This window comes from Siphateles boraxobius, unplaced genomic scaffold (genome assembly GCF_051911475.1).
Source record: "Siphateles boraxobius isolate OS27281-9 unplaced genomic scaffold, OSU_SipBor_1 50, whole genome shotgun sequence".
Taxonomy (NCBI): Eukaryota; Metazoa; Chordata; class Actinopteri; order Cypriniformes; family Leuciscidae; genus Siphateles; species Siphateles boraxobius.
Genome location: NW_027509142.1, coordinates 3,395,647 through 3,420,599, shown reverse-complemented (window position 1 = coordinate 3,420,599; position 24,953 = coordinate 3,395,647). Strand labels below are relative to the sequence as shown.

General features: G+C 39.0%; 1 protein-coding gene across 4 annotated transcripts; it reads right to left on the bottom strand.

Moving 5' to 3' along the window:
• Positions 1-428: 428 nt before the first annotated feature.
• Positions 429-17,706, bottom strand: spo11 (SPO11 initiator of meiotic double stranded breaks). Of its 4 annotated transcripts, none has more exons than XM_077204725.1 (13): positions 17,097-17,706; positions 16,876-16,989; positions 15,849-15,937; positions 14,931-14,997; positions 14,356-14,464; positions 14,103-14,189; positions 13,764-13,800; positions 12,483-12,592; positions 12,312-12,411; positions 10,846-10,883; positions 9,986-10,062; positions 965-1,076; positions 429-796 (listed from the first exon to the last, which is right to left on the bottom strand). In XM_077204725.1, the coding sequence occupies exons 1-13, from the start codon at positions 17,186-17,188 to the stop codon at positions 677-679; spliced, it is 1,152 nt and encodes a 383-aa protein (XP_077060840.1). In that variant the 5' UTR covers positions 17,189-17,706; the 3' UTR covers positions 429-676. The 4 variants fall into 4 exon arrangements, 2 of the variants coding, with proteins under 2 accessions (XP_077060840.1, XP_077060841.1); XM_077204726.1 differs by having other exon boundaries at positions 429-792; XR_013195057.1 differs by lacking the exon at positions 10,846-10,883 and having other exon boundaries at positions 429-792.
• Positions 17,707-24,953: the final 7,247 nt, after the last annotated feature.

The window sequence follows — 24,953 nt, the reverse complement described above, 5'->3', positions numbered from 1 at the left end:
GATTAAGGTGAAGAATTGCCCATACATGGCTTGCACATTTTTTAAATCATGGAATATGCGTCGGAATACCATTAAACAAATTTTCTTTGTAACTGAGGTTGGTGTCTTTAGAAGAAGAATTTGTGCTGAATTTTAAATAAATAAATCACAACAATCCCGTTCGATGGGCACAGCCATACAGACTGCAGTGTAACATTTTTAACTCTACCATTTAAAGCCTCTGCTTTTCGAACGCTTGTGATAAAGGCTTATTGCTAAATGCCTACCCTACCATTAATTAACTTACATTTTTTGGGCTAAATCACAGTAACCATGATTTAAATATTTACAATTTACCTTTATTTTTAAAGAAACCGATGACTTAATTTACCGAAGTATTTTAAAGGGAAGGGAATAACAGGATTTACCATTGTGAAAGGGAAGGGTTTGTTTCATTTATTTATTCCATAATATTCACCGCCAATGCAAACGTGACAGTCCAGAGCAGCCTTAACATAACAGCTCAGTTGATGTATGGCATATTCAAGCTCATAACGGTGACGGTAATCCAACATAACTGCCCATCTAAAATTCAGTAAGAACACACTGTAACATCTGTACAGTATTCATTCATGCACTTCATGCGAAAACACGCTACATGTGCGGCATATATATTCCAGTAGAGGGCAGCAGATGCTCATATCCAGCCTCCATAGCGCAGTTTATTTGGCAGGTAGACTCGAGTGAGGAAATGAGGGGCGATAGATGCCAGGGACTGGATCTCAGCTTTCTGCTTCAGTCTCTGCATCATTTCTATCTGAAAAAAATCACAGACACATAGATTAGGCAACATCATTCACATTCTTGGCCTCTGCAAACACCTGTCAAAACACTAATGTCACAGACGCATCTTTGACCATTTCGTATGTTCTTTGCGTATCGCCTTTGTCATGTCTTAAGTGTAAAGAAGCATGGAATGAGGCACCTCTCTCTCCCACGCAGGCTGGCACGTGATGTAGGATCTGTTCCTCAAGCTGTTGATTTTGCTCTCATCTGCTTGCGAAAATGGAATTATACTTTCCTCCGGCACTCTGTACCTGCGACAGCCAATCACATAGAGACACCATGAGGCCTTGTGCATTCATAACAATATACACACAAACACAATCTCAGCAATTTACTCTAAAATATAGTTGCTGGCCACTCTATTTGGTACTAGTGTTAGTCCATGCAGATAGAGGGAAATAGAAAATCAAGTGACTGGAGCTAATCTGGATTCAATACAACAGCACATAATGATTAGTGTTTTCAGACACTTAACTGCATGTTAACTGCAATTGAAAATGCTATCAGTTTAAATTTATATTAAACACAATTAGCTGAACTTTAAAGTGCTTTTATATCTACTTCACTAGGACTTAAGTACATTTTTATATGTAATTTCACAATTCTATTGTCTTTAAAATATGGTTAAAGTTACTGCTCAATGTACTGACAGGCAATTATGGTAGACTAAAATATACTCTAATGCCATTTCTATTGAAAATTATATGTCATGTATTTGAATATATTTGTAATTCAACATTTATAAAGCTAAAGCTGCAGTTGATTAAGCCAAGACCAAAGAGGTTCGAGTCCAAGACAAGATCGAGTCCAAAAAGGTTCGAGACCGAGTCAAGACCGAGTCCAGGACAGGGAAAAAAAGTATTGTGCAAGACAATCATTTTGGGTTATTATTTGTTGATATAAAAGCAAAAAAAGTGTCATAACACCCAGGATTTTTAAGTATAGACATTCCCCTTGATATCATATAATCTTCTAATCTAAAGAAAACAGAATGATGACATATGGTGATACCTCATAATAGCAGTGTTTCACTGTGGATCTGAAAGACGCATACTTTCACATTCAGATAGCCCCCCATCACAGGCCATTCTTGAGATACGCCTTCGAGGGGCAAGGTTATCAATACACAGTATGCATTTACAAAGTGCATGGACACGGCGCTGGCCGGAGACACACTGGCTGCGTGGCGTGAGCATGGCGTTTCTGTTGCGTGGCGCTGCTGACACGGATCACCCTTTTTCGACATATGGGAGAGAGTTGTGGAAGCCCTATATTCATGTTAAGCATAAATATAAAGCCTAAAGACACTGTCACCAGTATTGACAGCAAAATAGACTACAGACTATTTCGTTCTGTATTGACAGGTGCAATATTTGAAAATTGATAATTATTCATTTATTTTTAAATCATATTTATATCTGAATTTATGTCAAAACCTAGACTTTCAACCATCAAAATGTAATTTATTAATATGTATTTGTGTACAAAATAACATACAAACATATTTTATATTCTATTTTGCATGAAAATGCTTCCAACACGCTTGCGTGTCGCGTGAAAAATAGGCGTCTGTACTATTTCTAGTATGCACGCGTTTTTGCGTGAGACTCAGAGATTTCTGAGACGCACGTGTCACGCAGGCAGTCTGCAAGCTCTAACCTGTTAACATTGGAGCCGAAATAAAAACGATCACGCCACGCAGCTGAGACGCTTACCCCTAAAATCCACTGGATCCGTCTACGGCGCGGAACGTCAGCGCCACGTTTTTGATGCGTCCCTAGCTCAGCGTCAAAGTCCACTGGAAGCGTTTCAGACGCGTTTCAGCAGCGGAGCGTTGGTGACTTCTTCATTTTTCCTCAGAATCGGAGCGTTGTTTATTTGTGGTTCATTTGTCCTCTTTTGGCTCAGGAGCGGACAGTTGTGCTACCTTATTGATTTTTTTTTTCAATTTTCCTCTTTGTGCTTCTACAAGGTGTTTTATTTTGAAAATCGACCGGATCCTCTATGCGTTCTGTGTCTGACTTCCTGCCCGGTACGATGTTTGACGCGGCAAGCAGCGAAAATAGACCTGCTACCTATTCTCGGCGGAGCGGAGAGACGCTTCTGGGACACTTCTGAGACGCGCTGCGTCCGCAGCTGGTGGACTTAAGAGCATTGACTATAATGGCCGCGATTAGCTCCGGCATCCGCGACGCTGACGTTCCGTGCCGTAGACGGATACAGTGGATTTTAGGGGTTACGCCACGCAGTCAGTGTGTCATTACGCCACGCAGCCAGTGTGTCACCGGCCTTAAGACTCCGGGGAGTGCTCGTGCTGAATTATCTCGATGACTGGCTGGTTCTGGCGCAATCGCGGCTCACACCAGAGCAAATAAACGGCGCGCATAAAAATGGCTTTTATGTGTGCTTACTGGGAACACAATAAAGACACCTGGACTCGGTCGAGACCAAAAGCCATATTTGGCAAGACCAGTGGCCGAGACCGAGACAAGTCAGAGTCCGAATACCAGCGAGTCCGAGACAAGTCCGAGATCATAAAAAAACGGTCTCGAGTCCGGACACGAGTCCAAGACTGGCCTCGAGTACTACAGCCCCACTTTAAAGTAAAACGTTTAGTCTGATATTGCAACAAAACGCACTTTTAAAGTGCCAGAAACTCTTTAAGTACACTTAAGTGGCCTTTTATTTCATTGATATTATATTAACTGTAACTACAGTTAAAAAATAAGATTTGAAGTACACTATAATCGCACATTCAGTTCAGTTCATTTTTCACAAGACATTTTTATCCCTCCTTTTCTATAAAAAAATTTAAAATTAAAAATCTGGGTAATAGTGAGGCACGTACAATGGAAATTTCAATAGTAAAGCTACAGGATGTAAACAATATGCATGTTAAAATAATTGTAGTGTAAAGAATTGCTTACTAAACTTTTCTGTGTAAAGTTAGATCTAATTTTACAACCTTGCTGCCATGACAAAAATAATGTATAAATCCTAAAGCCACAGTAAAAATGACAAGAACTTCACTGCTCAAATATCAGAATTGTTAACAGAACAATGTGTTTTTATAAAATTATAAGACCAGGCAAGAATCAATTATGGTCGGCTATCCTACTATGGTGTAGCACATTAAATCAGAAAACTGAAACACATCACTTTAATTCAATACATCTGTGCTGAGAATTCCGAGCTGTCTTAATTTCATGTAGACTTTAAGGACAGTGTGTTGTTCTACAAATCCTGCCTTTACAAACATGGCTTTAGTGCATTACAAACATGCAAGATCTCAGTCCAGTAGTGTTTTTGGGATAAGGTGGAGCAGGAAACTGGCAGCATGAATGTGCTGATGCTGTCGGAATCAGAGCAAAAATACCTGAGGATGTTTCCAGCGCTTTTTTGAATGCATGCTGTCCTTCAGATGGGTGAATTCACAAACAGCTGACCGCTTTTACATGCAGTTTGTGCATTTCAATACAAAAACGTACAATGCAGATCAGAATCCAGATTCAAAGCCAGTAGCTATGTTTCCATCTGTCAAAAAGACGAAAAAGATCAAGATGAGAATCCACGTTCCAATACGAAATACACAAGTGAATATGCCTAACAGAACACCCCCTCCTGGAAGGTGTGACGTCGGGGCTTGGAGAAAAGAACAAGGAGGCTTAGGAAGAGGACGAGATGTCAACAGAAGATGACGGCGAAGGGATAACGACAGAAGATGATGAAGGGATGGTGACAGGAGATGGCGAATGGATGGTGACAGGAGATGGCGAAGGGATGGTGACAGGAGATGACGAATGGATGGTGACAGGAGATGATGAAGGGATGGTGACAGGAGATGGCGAAGGGATGATGACAGGAGCTGATGAAGGGATGGTGACAGGAGATGGCGAAGGGATAATGACAGGAGATGGCGAATGGATAATGACAGGAGATGGCGAATGGATGGTGACAGGAGATGGCGAAGGGATGGTGACAGGAGATGACGAAGGGATGGTGACAGGAGATGGCGAAGGGATAATGACAGGAGATGATGAAGGGATGGTGACAGGAGATGATGAAGGGATGGTGACAGGAGATGGCGAATGGATGGTGACAGGAGATGGCGAAGGGATGGTGACAGGAGATGGCGAAGGGATGGTGACAGGAGATGGCGAAGGGATAATGACAGGAGATGGCGAAGGGATAATGACAGGAGATGGCGAAGGGATGGTGACAGAAGATGACGAAGGTATGATGACAGGAGATGGCGAAGGGATTGTGACAGGAGATGATGAAGGGATGGTGACAGGAGATGATGAAGGGATGGTGACAGGAGATGGCGAAGGGATAATGACAGGAGATGGCAAAGGGATGGTGACAGAAGAGGACGAAGGGATGGTGACAGAAGATGACGAAGGGATGATGACAGGAGATGGCGAAGGGATGATGACAGGAGATGATGAAGGGATGGTGACAGGAGATGATGAAGGGATGGTGACAGGAGATGATGAAGGGATGGTGACAGGAGATGGCGAAGGGATAATGACAGGAGATGGCAAAGGGATGGTGACAGAAGAGGACGAAGGGATGGTGACAGAAGATGACGAAGGGATGATGACAGGAGATGGCGAAGGGATGATGACAGGAGATGGCGAAGGGATGATGACAGGAGATGATGAAGGGATGGTGACAGAAGATGACGAAAGGATGGTGACAGAAGATGATGACGGGATGATGAGAGGAGATGATGAAGGGATGGTGACAGAAGATGACGAAGGGATGGTGACAGACGATGATGAAGGGATGGTGACAGGAGATGACGAAGGGATGGTGACAGGAGATGATGAAGGGATGGTGACAGGAGATGATGAAGGGATGGTGACGGGAGATGATGAAGGGATGGTGACAGGATATGGCGAAGGGATAATGACAGGAGATGGCGAAGGGATAATGACAGGAGATGGCGAAGGGATAATGACAGGAGATGGCGAAGGGATGGTGACAGGAGATGGCGAAGAGATAATGACAGGAGATGGCGAAGAGATAATGACAGGAGATGGTGAAGGGATGGTGACAGGAGATGGCGAAGGGATGGTGACAGGAGAAGGGATAATGACAGGAGATGGCAAATAGATGATGACAGGAGATGGCGAAGGGATGGTGACCGAAGATGACGAAGGGATGGTGACAGAAGATGATGGTGACAAGATGATGAAGGGATGGTGATAGAAGATGATGAAGGGATGGTGACAGAAGATGGAGAAGGGATGGTGACAGAAGATGGAGAAGGGATGGTGACGGAAGATGACAAAGGGATGGTGACAAAAGATGATGAAGGGATGGTGATAGAAGATGATGGAGAAAGGATAATGACAGGAGATGGCGAAGGGATGGTGACTGAAGATGACGAAGGGATGGTGACTGAAGATGAAGAAGGGATGGTGACAGGAGATGACGAATGGATGGAGACAGGAGATGATGAAGAGATGGAGACAGACCTAAAGCACAGCAGGGTAGACAGCCGAGTTGGTGTTGACGGGGCCAACAACATCCGTGCGACCACCGACGGAGAAGGTGCTGATGGATCCCAGGATGCAGACGAAGAGCCGACTGTACAGAGTGACATCGCTGACACTGGAGGGCTAGGCGAAGCCGCGGAGACAAGCATTTAGTAGAGAGCCAGAGGGCTGAGGTCGGTGTGATACAGAGGCGGAGCAGGAGGGAAGGAGGAACCTGCTGTAGCCGTAGGGGTGGAGGGACTGAGCGCAGCTAAAGGCTCGCAAGTCTGTGGCGGAAGTAGAGTGACGACTGACCAAGGGGAAGCCGATGGGACGAGGGAACCCGCAAGGTCGAGGGTCTCTGGTGGAGCCCAAGGTGGGAGAAGCCAAGGCGCAGCCGACAGATCGACAGGACGAGGTGGAGCGAAGGGATCAGAGGCCAGAGGCGGAGCCACAGGATCCTCTTGTCCGGGCAAGGCTGATGGCTGCACAACCTGAGGCTTCACGTCACAGCAAGGCATTCCCGGAGAAGAAGTGCTGCAGGCATCCAGCAGAGGCGGGGTTGAAGAACTGTCTGAGCTTTGCTGTGAAGGCGACAGAGGTAAACGACGTATTTAATAACAGTAATTCCAATTCCCAACAGGTCGATGATAGTCTAACTGCTATCTTGAAATAGCAATGATGAAGAATAAACCGATAATAACGGATGGGATAGTGTGGGAGGCAGTACCTCCATATCCAGGTTAATCAGCCAATCCTCAGTGTCCACTTCTACCAGTGTCCCCTCAGCCGCTGGTGTCGTGGGCTCACACACCTGGTCAGACTCACTCTGGGGCACCGGCTACGGGCGATGGTCGGAGCTCTCCCTTCCTCTTAGAATTCTGGCTTACTCATCGGGCAGGCGATCCCTCTCCGTTTGCGGGGGGGCTCTCGCAAAGTCTTCGCGGTCGAGGGTGGTGGTGGGCTGGGCTCTGGGTTTGACTGTAGTCTGGATCGGAGGTAGACGATCCCTCCAGTCTAGTCCCTGGGTGTCTAGGAGGTCTTTACTATTCGTTCGGGTCACATGACCTCACTGTAGCTTTGCGGCGCCATCTTTACGATCGACGGTCTCAGTAATGCCTGCAATATGTGGTGCAGTTGGCTGCAACAACAGCTGAAAGAGGAACCCCGAACTGGTATCTTTTTCTATACCGAAAAAAAGGATAGAAGAAATCTCTCATATTGTATGAATGTCTCATATTGTATCATGTCTCATCCTTCTGTGCGCACACACCCGACCCGAAGCGTGCAGCCATAGACCCCTATACAGCGCGCAAGTAATGAATTGAGCTCGCTTTCGTGTCTGAATGGACAAATACACACAACATTATGTTTAAATGTCCGTTTTGGAGAGTATTCACGTAAAATATGTCGGTTATGTCTTAAACAGAGTTGACATCCAGTCTCTTTGGTAGAGAGAGACAGAGAAAGACGAGGAAAACAAACTAGCATGCAAATGGAAATTATCGAGGCCGGATAAATGATCGAGCTCATTTTTTTAAATCGTGCAATTAATTGATTTATTGACTTTCGCGACAGGCCTAATCCAGATTAATGACAGCTAGCCGTGAGCCGTGGCTAACAGCTGGCAAGCTACCAGCTGTTAGCCACTTAGCTAGCTAACAACTCGCTACCTAGTCAGAGCAAACTACCAGCAAAATCATACATTTAATTTTTTTTTTATAATGCCAACATTTCCCTTGATTAAATATAAATCCTTGGTTGCCAGGTGCTGCACTTTTATGTTTTTTACCCATCCAGCCACATCATATTGATATGCATCGGTACTCTTGAAAGCCTTCAAGCAATCCCCACTGTATAGGAAGGGGTTATGCACAAGATATATATATATATATATATATATATATATATATATATATATATCATGGAAGGCAAATTGGGGCAAATCTGGGGCAGATAATAATGGACAAAAGAAAACTGGGGGTAACAAAGAAGGATCGGAGCCTAAAATTAAAATTTTCTCCAGGTATCTCTGTCTCTCTCTCTCATTCAAATGGGCAGTTTAGGCGGCCATACCGGACGAGATCGGGCGTAAATATGGCGGCGTTCTATTTAGTAGTGATGTAGGTGGCATCTATGAATAAAGACTATAAGCTAAGACTATAAAAGGTAAGAAAAAAGTCTCTTCTTCACTTAAATTATCACATTTTCTGTCACCATTTGACATTTTTCCTCTCAAACGCTGAACTTACAGTTTATATACAGTGAGCAGTGTTTCAGTGACTGTCCAAAGTACACAAAAATGAGTATGCGATTGGTTGTCTGTTGCTAAGCATTCAGCGGTAACATTCGAACACCGTTCTGTTTCACAAAGTACAATGTTGGCACAGCAATGTGGGGTTAACACCGCATGTAAGAGCCAATTTAATATGCTGTCAATTTGAATTATTATTATTCTTAGCTTATGTGCAGTGCAGCATTATTTAATAATTTACTTGAAGTTATCCTGTATACAGTTTACTTATGTATAGAAATAACTTAAAGTTTCCTGTACTGCATTTACTCGAAGTTGTCCTTGAAGTTTTCTTCATGAAATTGTCTAAATCGAAATTTAAGGAATATATTCATGGATTTAAGACGTAAGATTCCAAAGGTATTGGAGCCATACTTGAGCGCTGTTTGGAAGTATTGGCCGAAAGAATTTCAAGGATATTTTTTTTTTTTTTTTTGTGAAAATAAATGTGCAACACTTTAATGGACTGGCCGTGTATATTTGACGTGCAAGACACTTCAACTCCTCCTAACAGAAGCAAGAAAAGGTGGATTTGGTCCTTGTGTCTATACCTCATCTATATCAATATCAAATTACCCATGGTTAAAAACAGCATTTAGAAGGACAATAAGTGCATGTTTTTTTTTATTGAGCACTCAAATTTAATCGAGGAATCGTGACAGCCCTATCTTGTAACGAATGTCATTCACTGTAAAAGGTTTTGCCACAAACTCAACTCCTTCATGCTAATATAGGGAGAAAGCTTTTCACCTCAACAAGAAATTTCTTCACATTTTAATATTGTGAGATCGTCACACCCCTAGTTTTTATTTTATCAAATAATGACCATAATCAAATTAAAGTCATCAAAATGAAGTCTTAACTTGATCTACAGTATAATGAAGTGCACTTCCGGCATTTGAAAAAGCCGATTTGGTTTTCTAGGGTGATGTTGTACAGATAAAGTATGCCAGATCATGGTGGTCTGCTGCTTTCTCTACAAGCTACCACTCATAACTGGGCTGAAAGATGTGAAACTGCCAATTTTTGGTAGTGTGGCATTAATTCCCCTTCTAAAAGCATAAAAGAAACGTATGCGATACTAGATGATGTACTTTGCAAAGTGGCCAGTGTTTAACATATCAAGTAGGCTACATGGTGCTAACAACGGCAGTTAACATTTCTTTCTTCTGTAGTTTACTCTGTTTTCCTAAAAAGAGGTTCTGATTTCTGAAGTCCATGACAGTTGACACATCTATTTAAAAATAGCTTTCAAGAGGAAGGAAATAAAAAACAGCAACAGCAACAAAAACCAAAACAAAAAAAACCCAGAAAACGGAAACCAGAGCAAGCCCAGCCTCAATCACAAACCACAGAGCAGAGTAATGAGTTGACTTTCCCAAACCTCTGGATGTCTGAAGGCAGGAGGCCCAACCACAGCACACTGGGGACAGTCAGACTGTGGGCTTCGAAGGCCATTGACTGTGGACAAATGACAGTTAGAGTTCCTAAAGCTGGACGGCTGACAGACATTAAACAAGCCAACATGATTTACTAAGTATATGTTCAGGTTTAAGTATATGAAATGTTACAGTCACTGCATATGTTCGTTTTAATGTGCTGGATGCTTTGAAAGGCCTGCAAAACATTTTTTTAGGCTACTTTATCAGAATTTTTGTCTTTTTTCAATATAAAATTTAAACCAAATTTAATAATAAAATTGTAACTGAGAAGCAAAACTGTTTAAGTTTGGTGTAGAATAGATTTTATTTTTTTAATGAATACTTTATTTGGTACACACATTTAATTTATCAAAACTGGCAGTAAAGACATTTATAATGTTACAAATTATTTATATTTCAAATAAGTGCCATTCTTATAAATTTTTGATTTTCTTTTGAATTTTTCTTGAGCAGCAAATCATATTTATTATATTATTTCTTCATTCATATTTGTTTAGATATTTTATACTGGAAAATTACCAAAAAAAAAAAAAAAAACTCATTAAGAAAAATATTTTTGTACTGCAGGATTCTGTATGTGAGTTAAAGAGCCAAAATGTAGCCACACACTCTGCAGATGTGTCACACATACACATGTAGAAATGCTTTACTTTTTCCACAGGGTAAATTTGAAGTTCATGAATGAGTGCTTCCTCTTTTTCGTCTTGCCACAAAGAGAGAAGAATAATTACATGTCACCGCAATGCAAAACTGTGCAGGCCTCACTGGAAATTGCACAGAAATAGTAGGAAACAGGACTTACCAGTGAGCCATACTTGTAGATGCACATGATCTCGATGCCTGGGGAAAAAAAAAAAAAAAGAAGAGAGGCTGATTCTGCAATCACCACCATACCCTTGCAATTATCCTTTGGGACAACTTAATTCGCCCGAGAACAAAGTAAAGCATTACACATGCACAGAGAGTCATTGATAATGACAGTGTCAGAAATAGCAGGGCCTTGATGTTCATGCTAAACTGCACTAGATCTGCCACAAATGAAAATCACTGCAGGATTGGTTGTTCTCAGGGAGCGATGAACTCATGCAAACGATGGAGCATGCGTGTGTTTGTTATCTTTGCATGCATGTATGTTTGTAGTTCAATGACTTTACCGAGTATAAATTTCATTTGGCAGGGAACATGATAAGTGACATTAACATTGAATAATTTGAGCCTTTTCATTGACACCTTGAGAGATTTACTTTAATGTAATTTCTATTAAAACTAATAAGTCATGTATTTAAATATATTTGTAATTACACATTTGTAACGAGGAAGCAATTTAGAACATAGCTAATATATTCACTTTAATTCTAATATAAAATAATACACTAGTTAAAATTATAATCAAGTACTTTACATGTGCTTTTAGTATGTTAGTCTAGACATTAAAATAAATGCACTTCTTTAAAACTTTTAATTTAAATTTTTTAATTAATTGCACTTTAAAAAAAATTGCATTTAAAAGTCATGACAGTGTACTCTTTTAAGTACACTTAGCTGGCGTTTTATTTCATTAATATTATATTATCTGCAAGTAACAAAATATGCTTCAAAGACTACAAGTGCACATTCAATACAATTAAGCACACTTTTTCACAAAGATGCTAGGGGTGTTGTGGGCAGTGTTGGATACAATGCGAGTTACTTAAGAAACACATCTCTCCTGTCCTCATGTTGAGAGAAATCGTGAGTGCAGAGGTGTTGTGTGCGCTGTGTGTAAACATGACGGTTGTTGTAATTCTGGACTAAATGTGAGCATTTACTCATCTGACTTGCACAAAACTAGGTTCAGTATTCCTCAAAAAAAAAAAAAAAAAAAAAACCCAGTGAAATGAGTCAAACTCAGAATATTACACAAACCTGCAATAATAAAATATCTTAATTTACACAAATATATTTTATATATTTAAACTCTTTGTTAACTTTATTAACCAATATATTTGCCGCTGGCCTTGGATGATTCAATTCAACCATACTAATAAGCTAAAATGACTTTAGGTAAACCTCTACATTTGCCAAAAATCGTAACATTACTTTCCATAAAAACTAAGTAACACAATTAGGTACTTTTTCAGAGAGTAAGACAATATTGTAACACATTACTCTAAAAGTAACTTTCCCCAACAATGGTTTTGGGTAGTTGCCACCCTAAAATCCCTCGTTCATGAATGAGCAACATGATGTAAGCATGATTAATAAATGTGTGTGTGTGTGTGTTTGTACCATGAGGATCTGCATCCACCAGAGCAAAAACTGGGACGTGTAGCGTGTCCCAGAGTTTCCTCACCATCAGTCTGCTGTTGACATCAGGCATCCCTTTACCCTGATGAACACACAAGACCAAACATTCAGGCCTCGAAAATACACACCAGCACTGATCTAACAGACACTTACTGTTATGATGATGCAGGGCGAAAGTCTGGTACAAAAATCATCGTCCAGTAGTCTCTGGAATGTTGCATCTTTCTCCACTATCAGAATGAATTTTGCAGATGATACAATGTCTTATATGTTGCTGAGGAATGTAATAGATAATACGACAGGGAGTACGAAGTTCATTCTTAAAGTCCTTCAAATAAAATATAAATTATAATATTTTTTATATTTTAATGTTTATAATACACATTCATGAGTTAAAACATGTAATTTGGCTCTGTTTTCTTAAAGGGATAGTTCACCCAAAAATGAAAATTCTGTCATAATTTACTCACCCTCAAGTTGTTTAAAACCTGTATATTTTTTTCTTCTTCTGCTAAACACAAAAGATAATATTTTGAAGAATATGGGTAACCAAACAGTTGATGGACCCCATTGACTTCAATGGAACAAACAAATACTATGGAAGTCAATGGGGTCCATCAACTGTTTGGTTACAGACATTCTTCAAAATATCTTCCTTTGTGTTCAACATGAAGAAAGAAACTCATACAGGTTAGGAACAACTTCAGAGTGAGTAAATGATGACATAATTTAATTTTTTGGGTGAACTATCCCTTTAAAAGCTACAATTAACTTTGGTAGAGCAGTGACATAACTATATCAATGTGAATCATTTCTGTGATATAAAAGCCTCCATTGTGCCAAAAATCTCACACATCACTGTGCAGCACAACCATTAGGCACTTAGCATTTGTTAGAAAGGAACTCCAAAACGTCTTATGATTTAATTCTGCCTTTATTTAATTGAATTATCCTTTGACTCTGGTGTTTGTCTGATAACAGTAGGCCAGGAGTTTTGTTGTGGGTGGAGGAAGAAAAGTTGCATCTAACTGAAACTAGGTTTAGTTGTACTAAAGTATTAAAATGAATAAAACTAAAACTGAAATAAAACTTGATGATACCATTGTCCTCTGTAGAGTTGCTTATAGCTGAATTGAATTCATTTCATAACTGCCGAATTTTGCACCATCAACTGAATGAACCAACATTGAACTGACTCAAGCTGAATAATGACACTATTATCTTTTTAAAAGTTGCTTTACAGCGTATGTGCATACAGCATATTTTGTCTCATATGTGATGAAGTTTGCATCATTAATTTTCCTGTTTATTAATGTGAAGCTATTTAGAAACAATCTGTATTGCATAAAGAGCTATATAAATAAAGGTGACTTGACTTGACAAGGGATTAGGGTGGTGTTCCTTTTGCATGGTTGAAGAAAACAGGAAGGATACTTCTGATCCCGTTAACATTGGAAGACACAGGGGTAGCCTGGGGGGGTTAGAATTATGAAAACATGTCAAATCATTTCACAGCAAACAACAGTATGGAAAAAAACTTCAGACAGACAAAATGACTGAGTAGATTGAGAATGGGGTGTCAGACCAGTGGTCAATGGAACAGCATTTGAGTTATACTGATGTGCATGTTTGACAGATACGGTCTAAAAATGTTGCCAGTCGAATTACAGATGAATGGCTTTGGGCGGGAAGGAGATTATATAAATCATGCTCTGGCACACAGTGCACATTAAGTGAGCTTTACAGAAAGGTTGGCTGGAGATCTGGACTCACTGCGGAGCTGGAATTGCAGTCCACCTTTGTGCCATCTTCCTCCAAATAACACAGATCACCTGAGATGAAGCCTTTGGATGTTGCAAGCTGCGAGGATTATTAAAAGAAATTGTTTACATTCTCTTTAGTGCATATGCAAAGGTCAACCTTTGCAAATGAGGCCTTAAATCATAGATGACAATCACTTTATTCGTTTTGCTTTTGTGTGAGTGTATACAAGTCTATACTACACACTAGAGCCATATGCACATACAACATGTAGACTCCTACGAGGAACCTTCAGCAAGCACGAAACGTCATCCACGATGAAATCTAAGGTCCTCTGTGACCCAAACAGCTGCATGTCATTATAGTATATGTCCCTGACGGATCGAAGAGAAAACATTTCAGTGCACAGGTGCACTTGACAAATCACGTCATAAAAAAAATCAAAGGTTCCACCTGCTCCCTATATCAGATGATTTATGACGCTGTTTGTTGATTTATAATCACATCATCACTTATATCCACAGGTGGTTTGAATGAAACGGTCTGCAAAAGCTGACAAAAATGTTAAATATTTAGACATGAAACAGGTCATATATTAAAAGCTCTGGAGAAAAACTTGGCAAAATATAGTCCTGCAGTATGACACGCTGAACTCCATCTAAAACTATTTTAAACACCATTTTACTTTTATCATTTTCATGCATAAAAGCATGAATTTTTTTTTTACTTTTCCAAATGTATTTGTCTAAACAACAGGGTGTAAAATGATCTTGTGAAGGTGAAAAGTTTTAACCATATTTTAACCTATAGAGTTTATGGATGTGTCATGTGTTGACTTACCTTTTAGTAGCATAGGAGTCACTTTGTACAAGTTTGTAAATAACAGACAAGACCTTCAGAATCAGGGCTGTAAAACAGGAACATGCCAGAAACAGACATATCTTGTTAAATTAGAATATAGAATTTTTCCACAATTGAATGTGCTATATGTAATGAAAGCATTTCCACCACAGAATAAAAAAATAAAAAGGTAATTGCAACTTTTTATCTCACAATTCTGACTTTTTATCACAGAATTGCATGATATGAAGTCGCATTTGCGTGTTATAAAGTCAGAATTATGAGATATAAACTCGCTATTCTGACTTTCTTTTCTCATAACTCCATGTTTATGTCTTGCAATTCTAAATATATAACACGTAATTGGGAGATATAAAGTCAGAATTGCATGATATAAAGTCGCAATTGCGTGTTAAAGTCAGAATTGTGACATATAACCTCACAATTCTGAGGAAAAAAGTCAGTCTTTTTTTCCTTAGAATTGGACTTTATACCTCGCAATTGCGAGTTTATATCTCACAATTCTGAGAAAATATGTCAGAATTGCGAGATATAAATTTGCAATTGCGATAAAAAAGTCAATTGTGAGTTTATATCTCACAATTCTGACTTTATAACATACAGGTCTCACATATACCCTATACTCTAACCTTTTTGATGAGTTAAAGCTATTATATAGGTTTTTTTTTTTTTGCTAGGCTGTTGTGGGTTGTTATTACTAGCCCAAATCAAGAGAGCCTCTATGATATTCTGGTCTCTATAATGCTTGGTTCCCTGCATAACTGTGAGTCTATGGGGATTTTTATTGTCCCCTAGGCAGATTATGTATGTCTGGATATTATGTATATTTGGATGGTAATTACGATTTTATTATCTGTAAATATATATGCAAAAGCAAGTAAACCAGGGTGATCTCACCAAACTTGGTGGCCGATGAAGGGCAGTCACATTGGAGAGGCGTTAGAGAGACATCTGCCTTCAGTACCAAACCAACAGACTTCTGAAATCTGAGAATAAAACAAACATCGCTTTTGCTCATTTCCGTTTTCTTTTCCTCTTTATTCGTTTTTTGTTGTTGTTGACTAATATGCAGAAAGTCATAACATGCCCTGAAATATGCACAAGAAATGAAGATGACATCAGGAGATACTTCATGTCTAAGTGTACGGGTGAAATGTTTTGGGGGGAAAAACATCTCCATGTCTCATCTGAGAAATCTTATGATGATCATAACCAAATGTGGCTGTGGGAAATCTAAGTACTGAGAGGTTTTATTGTTGAGGGGGATGAAATTATTCACGTAAATGAGTGTTTCATTCTCATATCTGATATTAAAACTATCAGTCATTTTGCTAGAACGAAGGATACCTTTATAACAACAGTAAGCCAAAAGCCTAGCCGTTCTCCAAGTTGTCAGGACCCTGGCATTAGAGGGGCCCAGATGAAACAGGCTTTAAGCTTTAGGGAGGTTTGATGCAGATCTGACCAGACAGTTTTCTTTGTTCTGCACAAGAGCTATTACAGTGTGCACAGTGAAAACCTCTTCAGAGGACTTCAAGTGTGTCCGAGAGAGAGAGAGAGAGAGAGAGAGAGAGAGAGAGAGAGAGAGAGAGAGAGAGAGAGAGAGAGAGAGAGAGAGAGAGAGAGAGAGTGTGTGTTCATCCTCTCATGAAATTACAGCTATTTAGAGTCTGGAAGTTACTTTATTTGAAAGGATCAAGGTTCAGATGAAGTAACGTTACTATAGACAGCCAGATATTATCAGACAGACAGACAGATAGATATAGATAGACAGACAGACAGATAGAGATAGATATAGACAAACCTATTTAAATAAAGTCCTGCATATCTTAATTAGGCTGTGTAAATAAACATTGTATAATATTAGGATGTGTAAATAAACAAGCACGCGCACACACACAGACACACACACACAGACACACACCTGACATTGGTCCAGCTGGATCTGTTCATCACTTTCAGCAAAGGAGCTTCACCTTTAGACACACTGACGACTATCGTCTGAATGACATTCTCAATGCGCGATAAAACATCCTCTCTGTGAATGGGGAGGGGGATTTATATTCAATTATAACGCCCAAACCGACAAGAATGGAGGGAAATTAGTATTAAAACATAATATTTCTGCTCGTGGTGTCACCTCACCTGCTGATGTCCTCCTGGCGTTTGTCAGTTATTTCCAGACTCTCGAGAAGCGTCTCTCGTAAACAATCTACCTTAGTAAACTGATCAGCCATTTAAAGGAAGTAACGTTATCTCAACTGCAGTCGAAATAGTTAACTTACAAATGTTTTGCGTTCGCTGGAGTTGTAGCGGTTGTTTGTTTGCAAATGGAAAACAGTTTAGCGTTTGGAGCGAGTTAGCGGATTAGTGTCAGAAGTGATGGAGCTCTCAATAAGTCGTCGAAATGGGTGTCACTTTTATGGATATTAACGGCTAAGTGATCAAATACTCGAAGATAAAACCATTGAATATGTTAGTCGGGTTTTTATTACGTATTTTGTTAAAATAATCTTCTAATCAACAATCTAGTCAGCTGTGAGCAGATAACGGCTGTGTGGCGTGCGCGCGCGCCTGCGTATATCTGCCACGCGCTTGATTCTCTCTAGTTTAGAATAGCGGAACGCGCAAGCGACTGAAAAAACAAAGTCATGTCTAGCTATTCTTTCAATTTTGACCTTTTATGTCCCAAAGAGAAGAGAAAGTCATATGGAGAAAATAATGCAAGCAAGACCATCATGAAGTGTGAAAAAGTACACTATTAACTTACTTAGGCCTACAGCCTGTAGCATAACATAGTTTTTGGAGACTTCATTGTACGTTAATTGCAATTAAATTAAAATGTATTATAGTTCATATTAAATGCAATTAGCTGTAAAGTGTATCTGACTCGGACTTAAAAGCAGAGTAGGTCTAAGTTACATTATGACTACAGAATATATTCATAATTTCTTCCATTGTCTTTAAAATATGGTTAAAGTGTGCTGGCGAAATGTACTGTCATGTTGAAACTTGTATGTCATGTAATTTACATATATTTGTGATTGCATAGGCTATTTGTAATGATGAAGTTGGGCTAACTAAATATATTTAACAATATAACTTCGAATTATAATCAAGTAGGCTTACTTTAATTGTAGGCTAGTATGTTAGTCAACACATCAAAATAAGCGTACTGTAGGCTACTTCTTTAAAGCAGGACAACAGACATTAAAACATGTTGATGTAATAAAATGTTTTACTCACTTGTCAACTGAAGATTTCCATGTCTGGACCCTATAACCTGATATTGATGTTTCTTTTTTATTATTATTATTTATTTATTTGCACTGTAATTAGGCTTTCTTTGTTTGTTTTTTGCTTAAGTTGTTAATGGTTGATATTTTTGATTTGAAATTATCACAAAGTTTAAAAAAAAGTACTTAAGTGTGTTAAATAGTCATGAAAGTGTACTCTCTTTAACACTTTCATTAATGTAGGCTATTATCTGCAAGTTTAAAAAATATGTAAATTATAATTGCAATAGTTCATCTAAAAATACTTCGATCTATTCTTTAAATGTACGGCTACCATTTCATGCTGATGCTGAGCGATGTCTGAAGCTGGTCTGAAATGAGTATCAGAATTGAAATGTTAATTAGGTCGTCAAGAGAGCGATCTTGATGTCTTGATGTTGACAATGTGTGAAAAAATGTGAGACTAAGGGAGACAGAAGGTTCTTGCCCCTGACCTGACCTGAAAACCTCCATACGGCTTCTCACGGAGCATCTGGCCATCTTTCCCTCTTTTCTTGAGTGACATTGACAAGCAGTTTCCGTAACACTTGAGTTTAATCTGCAGATAATTGCTATCTCTCCAAAACCAACACAGCAACACCTTACAGCCTGCTTTAATAGATTGTGAAAAGGTACAAAGAGGCAGACTATCTCTCTTCCTCTGGGCTGAGGTTGTAGTCAACCTTACGTAGTGTGAGGGTTGTGTCTCGGGGTGAGTGTTTGCTTTATTGGGCCGAAGTGCAGGGTTATAAGGCCGCAGAAGGGGGAGTTGGAGACTTCTTGAAGGGAGGGGGTGGAGGTGATGAGGATTAGCTGAAGCCAGAGGCCCCTCCGAAACCAAATACAGATCTGTCAGTCTAATCCCCACAAATAGAAAGCAGAGCTGCCTCGGCTCTGCCTCTCTCCTTCTCATTTGGCACATACCCCTCCACTGCTTCATCTCTTTCACATCTGCCCTTTGCCAAACACTGCTTGCCCTCAGCCTGTTAATGGGACCCAGAGAAGCATCCCAGAGGAGGAAGTGACTGATTGGCCCTGGCAGTAATGGACAGCTCTGCATAACCTCACAGGGTGATGAGATGAAGAATGTAGGAGGGCTTTGTCTTTAGTGATGAAGACTGTGCAGCTCATAAGGTCCTTGGATAATTTCCTAACCTTCTGTTTACACTGACTATATATAGTTTGTATAGTTGGGGTCGGTGATGGGGTAAGTTACTTTTAAGGCTAATGCGTTACAATATTGCTTTACAACCTTAAAAATGTAACTAATTGCGTTACCTGGGAATGCTTGTTTTTTTAAAGCCACTTTTTTACGCCTGTACAGTAGAGGGCGCCACTCAAACTTTCACCTGTGCTGCCATTCTGGATTGCTGAAGAATAGGACACAGGAAAGGAAGGTTCAACACTCTGGCTGTGTCCGAAATCACATACTCTCTAAAATAGGTACTTACTTTGAACAAGTTATTAGTTCACGACCATTAAAAATGTATGTTCTATTTATGAGTGTGTGCAGTAAAGGCAGTAAAATGTAATCCAGACGTACTACATTCGCCATGTTGTCATTATCATGTGATCTGCGATGGTCAGTTGTGTCGCTTCACTGCCATTCACAAATCCTCTCCCGTGGCCTCATGGGATAGTAGGGTGTTCATCGTATGTACACTTCAGAATCTCACCAGAAGTAGTAGGTCATCCGTGTAATTTGTGCCTTCTCTTTTATGAGTACAGTGAAATTGGTCATACTTCTTTTGTCACACGTTTTTCGCCTACTATATAGTATGCGATTTCGAATGCAGCCTCTTACTTCAGCAATATAAAATATTTTAAAAAAATTTGCTTATTTATATGGGTAAATTGGATCATTGAAGGTAGCAAGCAAAGATATTGGTTAATAAAGTGAGATTAAATACATAAAGTATATTTGTGTTATTTAACATATTTAAAGATTGCAGGTTTGTATAATATTCTGAGTTTGCAGTTCACTGTTTTTATTCATTTTGAGGAATACTGAATCAGTTTTTGTGCAAGTGAGATGAATAAATGCTCACATTTAGTCTAGAACTACAATAACCGCCATGTTCACAGCGCACACAGCACCTCGGCACTTACTCCTGATTTCACTCAACATGAGGACAGTAGAGCTGTCAGTCAATACATGGGGAAACACAGTATATTGGGTTATTTATTTGGAAAAGTAATTCAGATGTTTTGTTTTAAATTTTAAAGTAATGCGTTACTTTAGTTACTTGAAAAAGGTAATCTGACTACGCAACTCACGTTACTTGTAATGCGTTACCCTTAACAGTTGTTAACTTGCGGTCAAGTTTACATTCACCTTACAGAATTAGCAAAATGTAAATTTGAGCAAAATAAGACTATAAATACGGATCATATACTGTTCACTGTAAAAAAAACAACAACAAAAAAATCCCATTACATTTATGTTAAGAACTAGCGGCTGTGGTTGCCAGAAATTCACTATACAAATACTGTGACAATGTTTCCGCTATTACGGGATGCCTAAACATACTTATAAACTTTTAACTATATATTTCATTAAGTTATATAATGTTAATATGTCCTCTTGAACTATACCAAAATCTGCCTTTTACCTTAAAGTTTACGGATGATAACCAAAAAATAAAAAAAATTAAATAAAATAAAAATTAAGGTGGTAGAAAGTCACATGATGAATCAGAGCTCATGGTAAGTGGCCTGTTCAAAAAAACATGACCAATGGTGAACAGGGTCACTCACACCAAGTCCAAACAACATCAGGGTAACACACGGCACTAAAAAACTAAATACCAGAAAATGTAACTCAAAACACCGTAATGTACTCTACTCTTCGTGATTAATTACAGTGTAACCCAGGTCATTAACTGGGGTCACTAATATTAATAATTAGTATTATTTTATTTATATTGCTTTAAAACTAATAGTAAGAAAAGAACATGAAGTAAATTTTATTTATTTTATAATAAATAATCCCAAAAGAAAGAAAAGGTTCCTGAACTGATTCCTGACTGGTGAGGTGAAAGGTTAGCTCCGCCCCCTTTTGGAAAGTTTCCAGAAGATCGCGTACAAGCAAAAATGTCTGAGAGACACGAGAGATTGAGAACGAGATTGAGAGCAGATGCGATTGAGTGAGAACACACTGTTTAATAATCCAGGAATAAATTATAAACAAGTTGAGAATTAGAGTATTAATTCTTTAAAAAGCCCACGCTTTGAGAGTGTGTTGTGAATCTGAACACGACGAGAAGAAAAGACACTTGACGTAATAGGATCTGAACCAAATCTTTTTCTTTGAGAAACTTCTTTTTTTTGGTCTCTGATTTATATTTGTCCTTGGTGAGTACCAATTTCTTTATAAGAAATGTATTTAGGTAATGTGGATACTGTTTTTGGAATCTTAATGTGAAAAATACATTTGAAAAAGTGATGACAAGTGATATAAAATGTTTGAAAATGTGTTTTCTAATACAATCTGTGGGTTCTTATAGTTATGTTTAAAGGGGTGGTAAAACGCATTTTTTCGAAGGCTTGATTGTGTTTGTGGGGTGCACTGTAACATGTGTTCATGCTTCGTTTTAAAAAAAAATCATTATTTTTCATATATTTTACCTTTATTCTACACTGCTCTGTCCCTCCTTGTAAAAACGGTCTGATGGTTTCCTGGTTCTATGAAGCCAGTCCCTCAAAAATACGCAATGGTCTCAGATTGGTTAGCTGGCCCAGTGTGTTCTGATTCGCTAACCGTCTAGTGCACGTTTTCCGGAAACGTCACGCCCGTACCGGTACTTTGTGCTTTGGTGTATTATAAACAATGGCGTCAATAAAACCAATCGGACCCGGGGAAACGTTAGTGAAGATGATCGAGCAGAACCCGTTCAAGAACGGCTGTTAAACGACTTTTCATAAAGGTTTGTTTCTTGTTGTTCTCTCATTACTTAGATACGCTGTTATTTAATTGTACTAATTATTATAGAATTACAAAAAATAAGCTTCATAAACAAGAATTTCATATAATCGTTCTAACAATTTAATTATACTACAGTCCTCAAAGGGATTTTTTTGAGTAAAGACTGCGGATCTATAGTGATCGTTTCTGACTGTATGCCACCGTTACTTTTGTATTTTTAGAACGATTGTAGACAAATATCTGTCAACAGAACTATTAACCCAAAACAAACACTAAACATCGGATTTACTACAGTAGCCAAATCAAACACAGAACCATGTTTAGCATGCCTGTAGATAAACAAGCATGTAGATAAACATAAAAGCTCTAATCAAAGAATAATTTACACTAATTCCAAGTTCGCTGTTGAGATTAAAAAAAAGTTTGTAACGTTTGGTGTTTGTCGGATAACGTTAAGTATGAATGAGCATTTAACAAACCAGCAGAGCCAAACAGTGTTGTCATTTGTTTACTTCCTTGCTACAACGTACAATTAACAATACGAATTATTACAGGAAAACACCTAGATGAAAAATAAATCATACTTACAGGTTGTGGCCCCTAAACAACAGCTTCTGTTCTTAAAGTTGGAACTGCTCCATCTTTCAGCACAAGCCGTTGTGAGAATCCTGCATTGAGCTCGCGAAGATTGTGAAAGCTTTCCTCCGTAACGTGCAGCAGAGAGAGCAAGATTTGGGTCACAATTATGAGGGACCGAGTTAAAAATAAATTTTAACCATTGATCCCTAACTCCCTCGTCCCTAGGAAGGCTGAACAAAGTGGACCTGCAACTGGGATGAAAATAACAGCAGCGTTTCGACGCCATTGCGACAACTCATCTCCAAAACAGCAATATAAAATGGCCTCGCACCGCTTATTAAGTATTCTCAGAGGAGAGGTTTATGTAAATAATGGGATATGCTGACGTCAGCAACTCCGGAGGAATGTCGTGTAGTCCAAAACCGGTCGTTTGCTGTAGTACTTAGAAATTGATTTTTTTAAAAGCAAATATCTCCCTTTGCTTTGAACTTTGAGCGCTGTAACTTTGCAGATGTTGTTTATGCTCAAACAGCAACATTACACACTAGCTAAAGTTAGAAAAGTGAAATCGTGTTTTACCACCCCTTTAAATATTTGAAAGACGTAGTATTTGTTGAGATTATATATATATTGGATTGTTTTTTTTTTGTGAAGTGTGTGCCATGAGGTGCTAGCTTTGCTAGCGCTGTATAGACTCTAATGTGTTAATCAAGCACATGGAGAGGCGGTATTAACATTAAGTGACATGGCGGGATTCGGCAAGATGGCGGAACGGGCAAGCAATGCTTTCTGAGCTTTCGTTCACCTCCCCTGAAATTTTTACTTCAAAATTCAATGTGATTGGTTAAAAAGTTTATAAACAGTAAATTGAACATTTAAATAAGGGATTGAAACATTTTATTCCAGACAATTAAAGTTTTAACCGAACATGCCAAACAGAAAGAATCTAGATCAGCCACTACCTCGGTGCCAAGCAAACATGGACCATGGATGGATGTTACGGTGGGACAAAGAGAAAAAGTTCCCCCTTTACTCCAACGAAATGTGCAGCGCCACCTTCAAAGGTAAAAACCTCACAGGATTCATCTCTTGTTGAAGCAATAGAAAAGTTCACCTCCAGAATTGACCGCTTCGGTGACCAGCTGAGAGAAAACTCTGTCATGGTGGCTAATATCACCAGACTAGTGGAGCTGAATGCCACTGAGATTAAAGAGAGCAAGGTCAAGATTCAAGCGATAGAAAAAGAAATGCCACGTCTCGTAAAGAAAAACGAGGAACTGAAAGATAAAGTCACGGAGTTGGAGCGTTACAAGAGATGCTGGAACCTTAATATACATGGTTTGAAAGAAAAAGTTGGCGAAAACACCCGAGACGTTGTCAAGAGTATCCTTTCCAAATTAGCAGCGCAGTGGGATACATCGATGGATTCGGTAGTTGATACTGTGCACCGCATCGGGAGAAAAGAAGACGGGAGAGACCGTCAGGTTATTATCCAGTCCACCGTGATCCCATCTGGACGTTGTCCAAAAACTCTAAGATTTGCAAAGATCTGGGGATTCACTTAAAGCAAGACTTGTAAAGCTGACAGTGATTCTCGTGCAGCTGCATGGCCGAAGATGGAGCAAGCCAGGGCGGCAGGCCAGAATGCGGACTACAGAGGACATGTGGGCTACATCAACGGTAACAGGGTTACTCTGGATTAGACAGAGCTTTGGACAAAAGCATGTCATTTTCCTCTCACATAACAGATTGAGATTTATACCTCAGGCTTTATATTAATAGGTTCTGTCCTAACCGACACATCTTTCCTGATAACACTGTTGTAGTTAAAAGGGCATGTTATTACATTAGTGAGTTCTCAGTTTAATAATCACTATGTAAAAAAGGGAGGGGAGAAAAAAAAGAAAGAAAGAAAATTCTTTAATTGTTAGCTTGTTAATTCAACATTAGTGTTTACTTTAAAGCTTTAGAAAAAAAAGTCACGTTTTCAAAAAAGTAGAAAAGCTTGAAACTAAGTTATTAAATTATGTTCACTTTAGATCCTTAATTTAAAGATAATAGTCATTGGATAATATGTGTTTTTGAAATAGAGGATAGTTTTTTGATTTTGGGAAATATATATGGATATAATAATCATAACCAAAACAAAATATTGATTTATGATGTTATCAGAGTTGTAAAGGATTTAGGTCAAAGGTATCCTACTGAAAACGTGATTTTTGG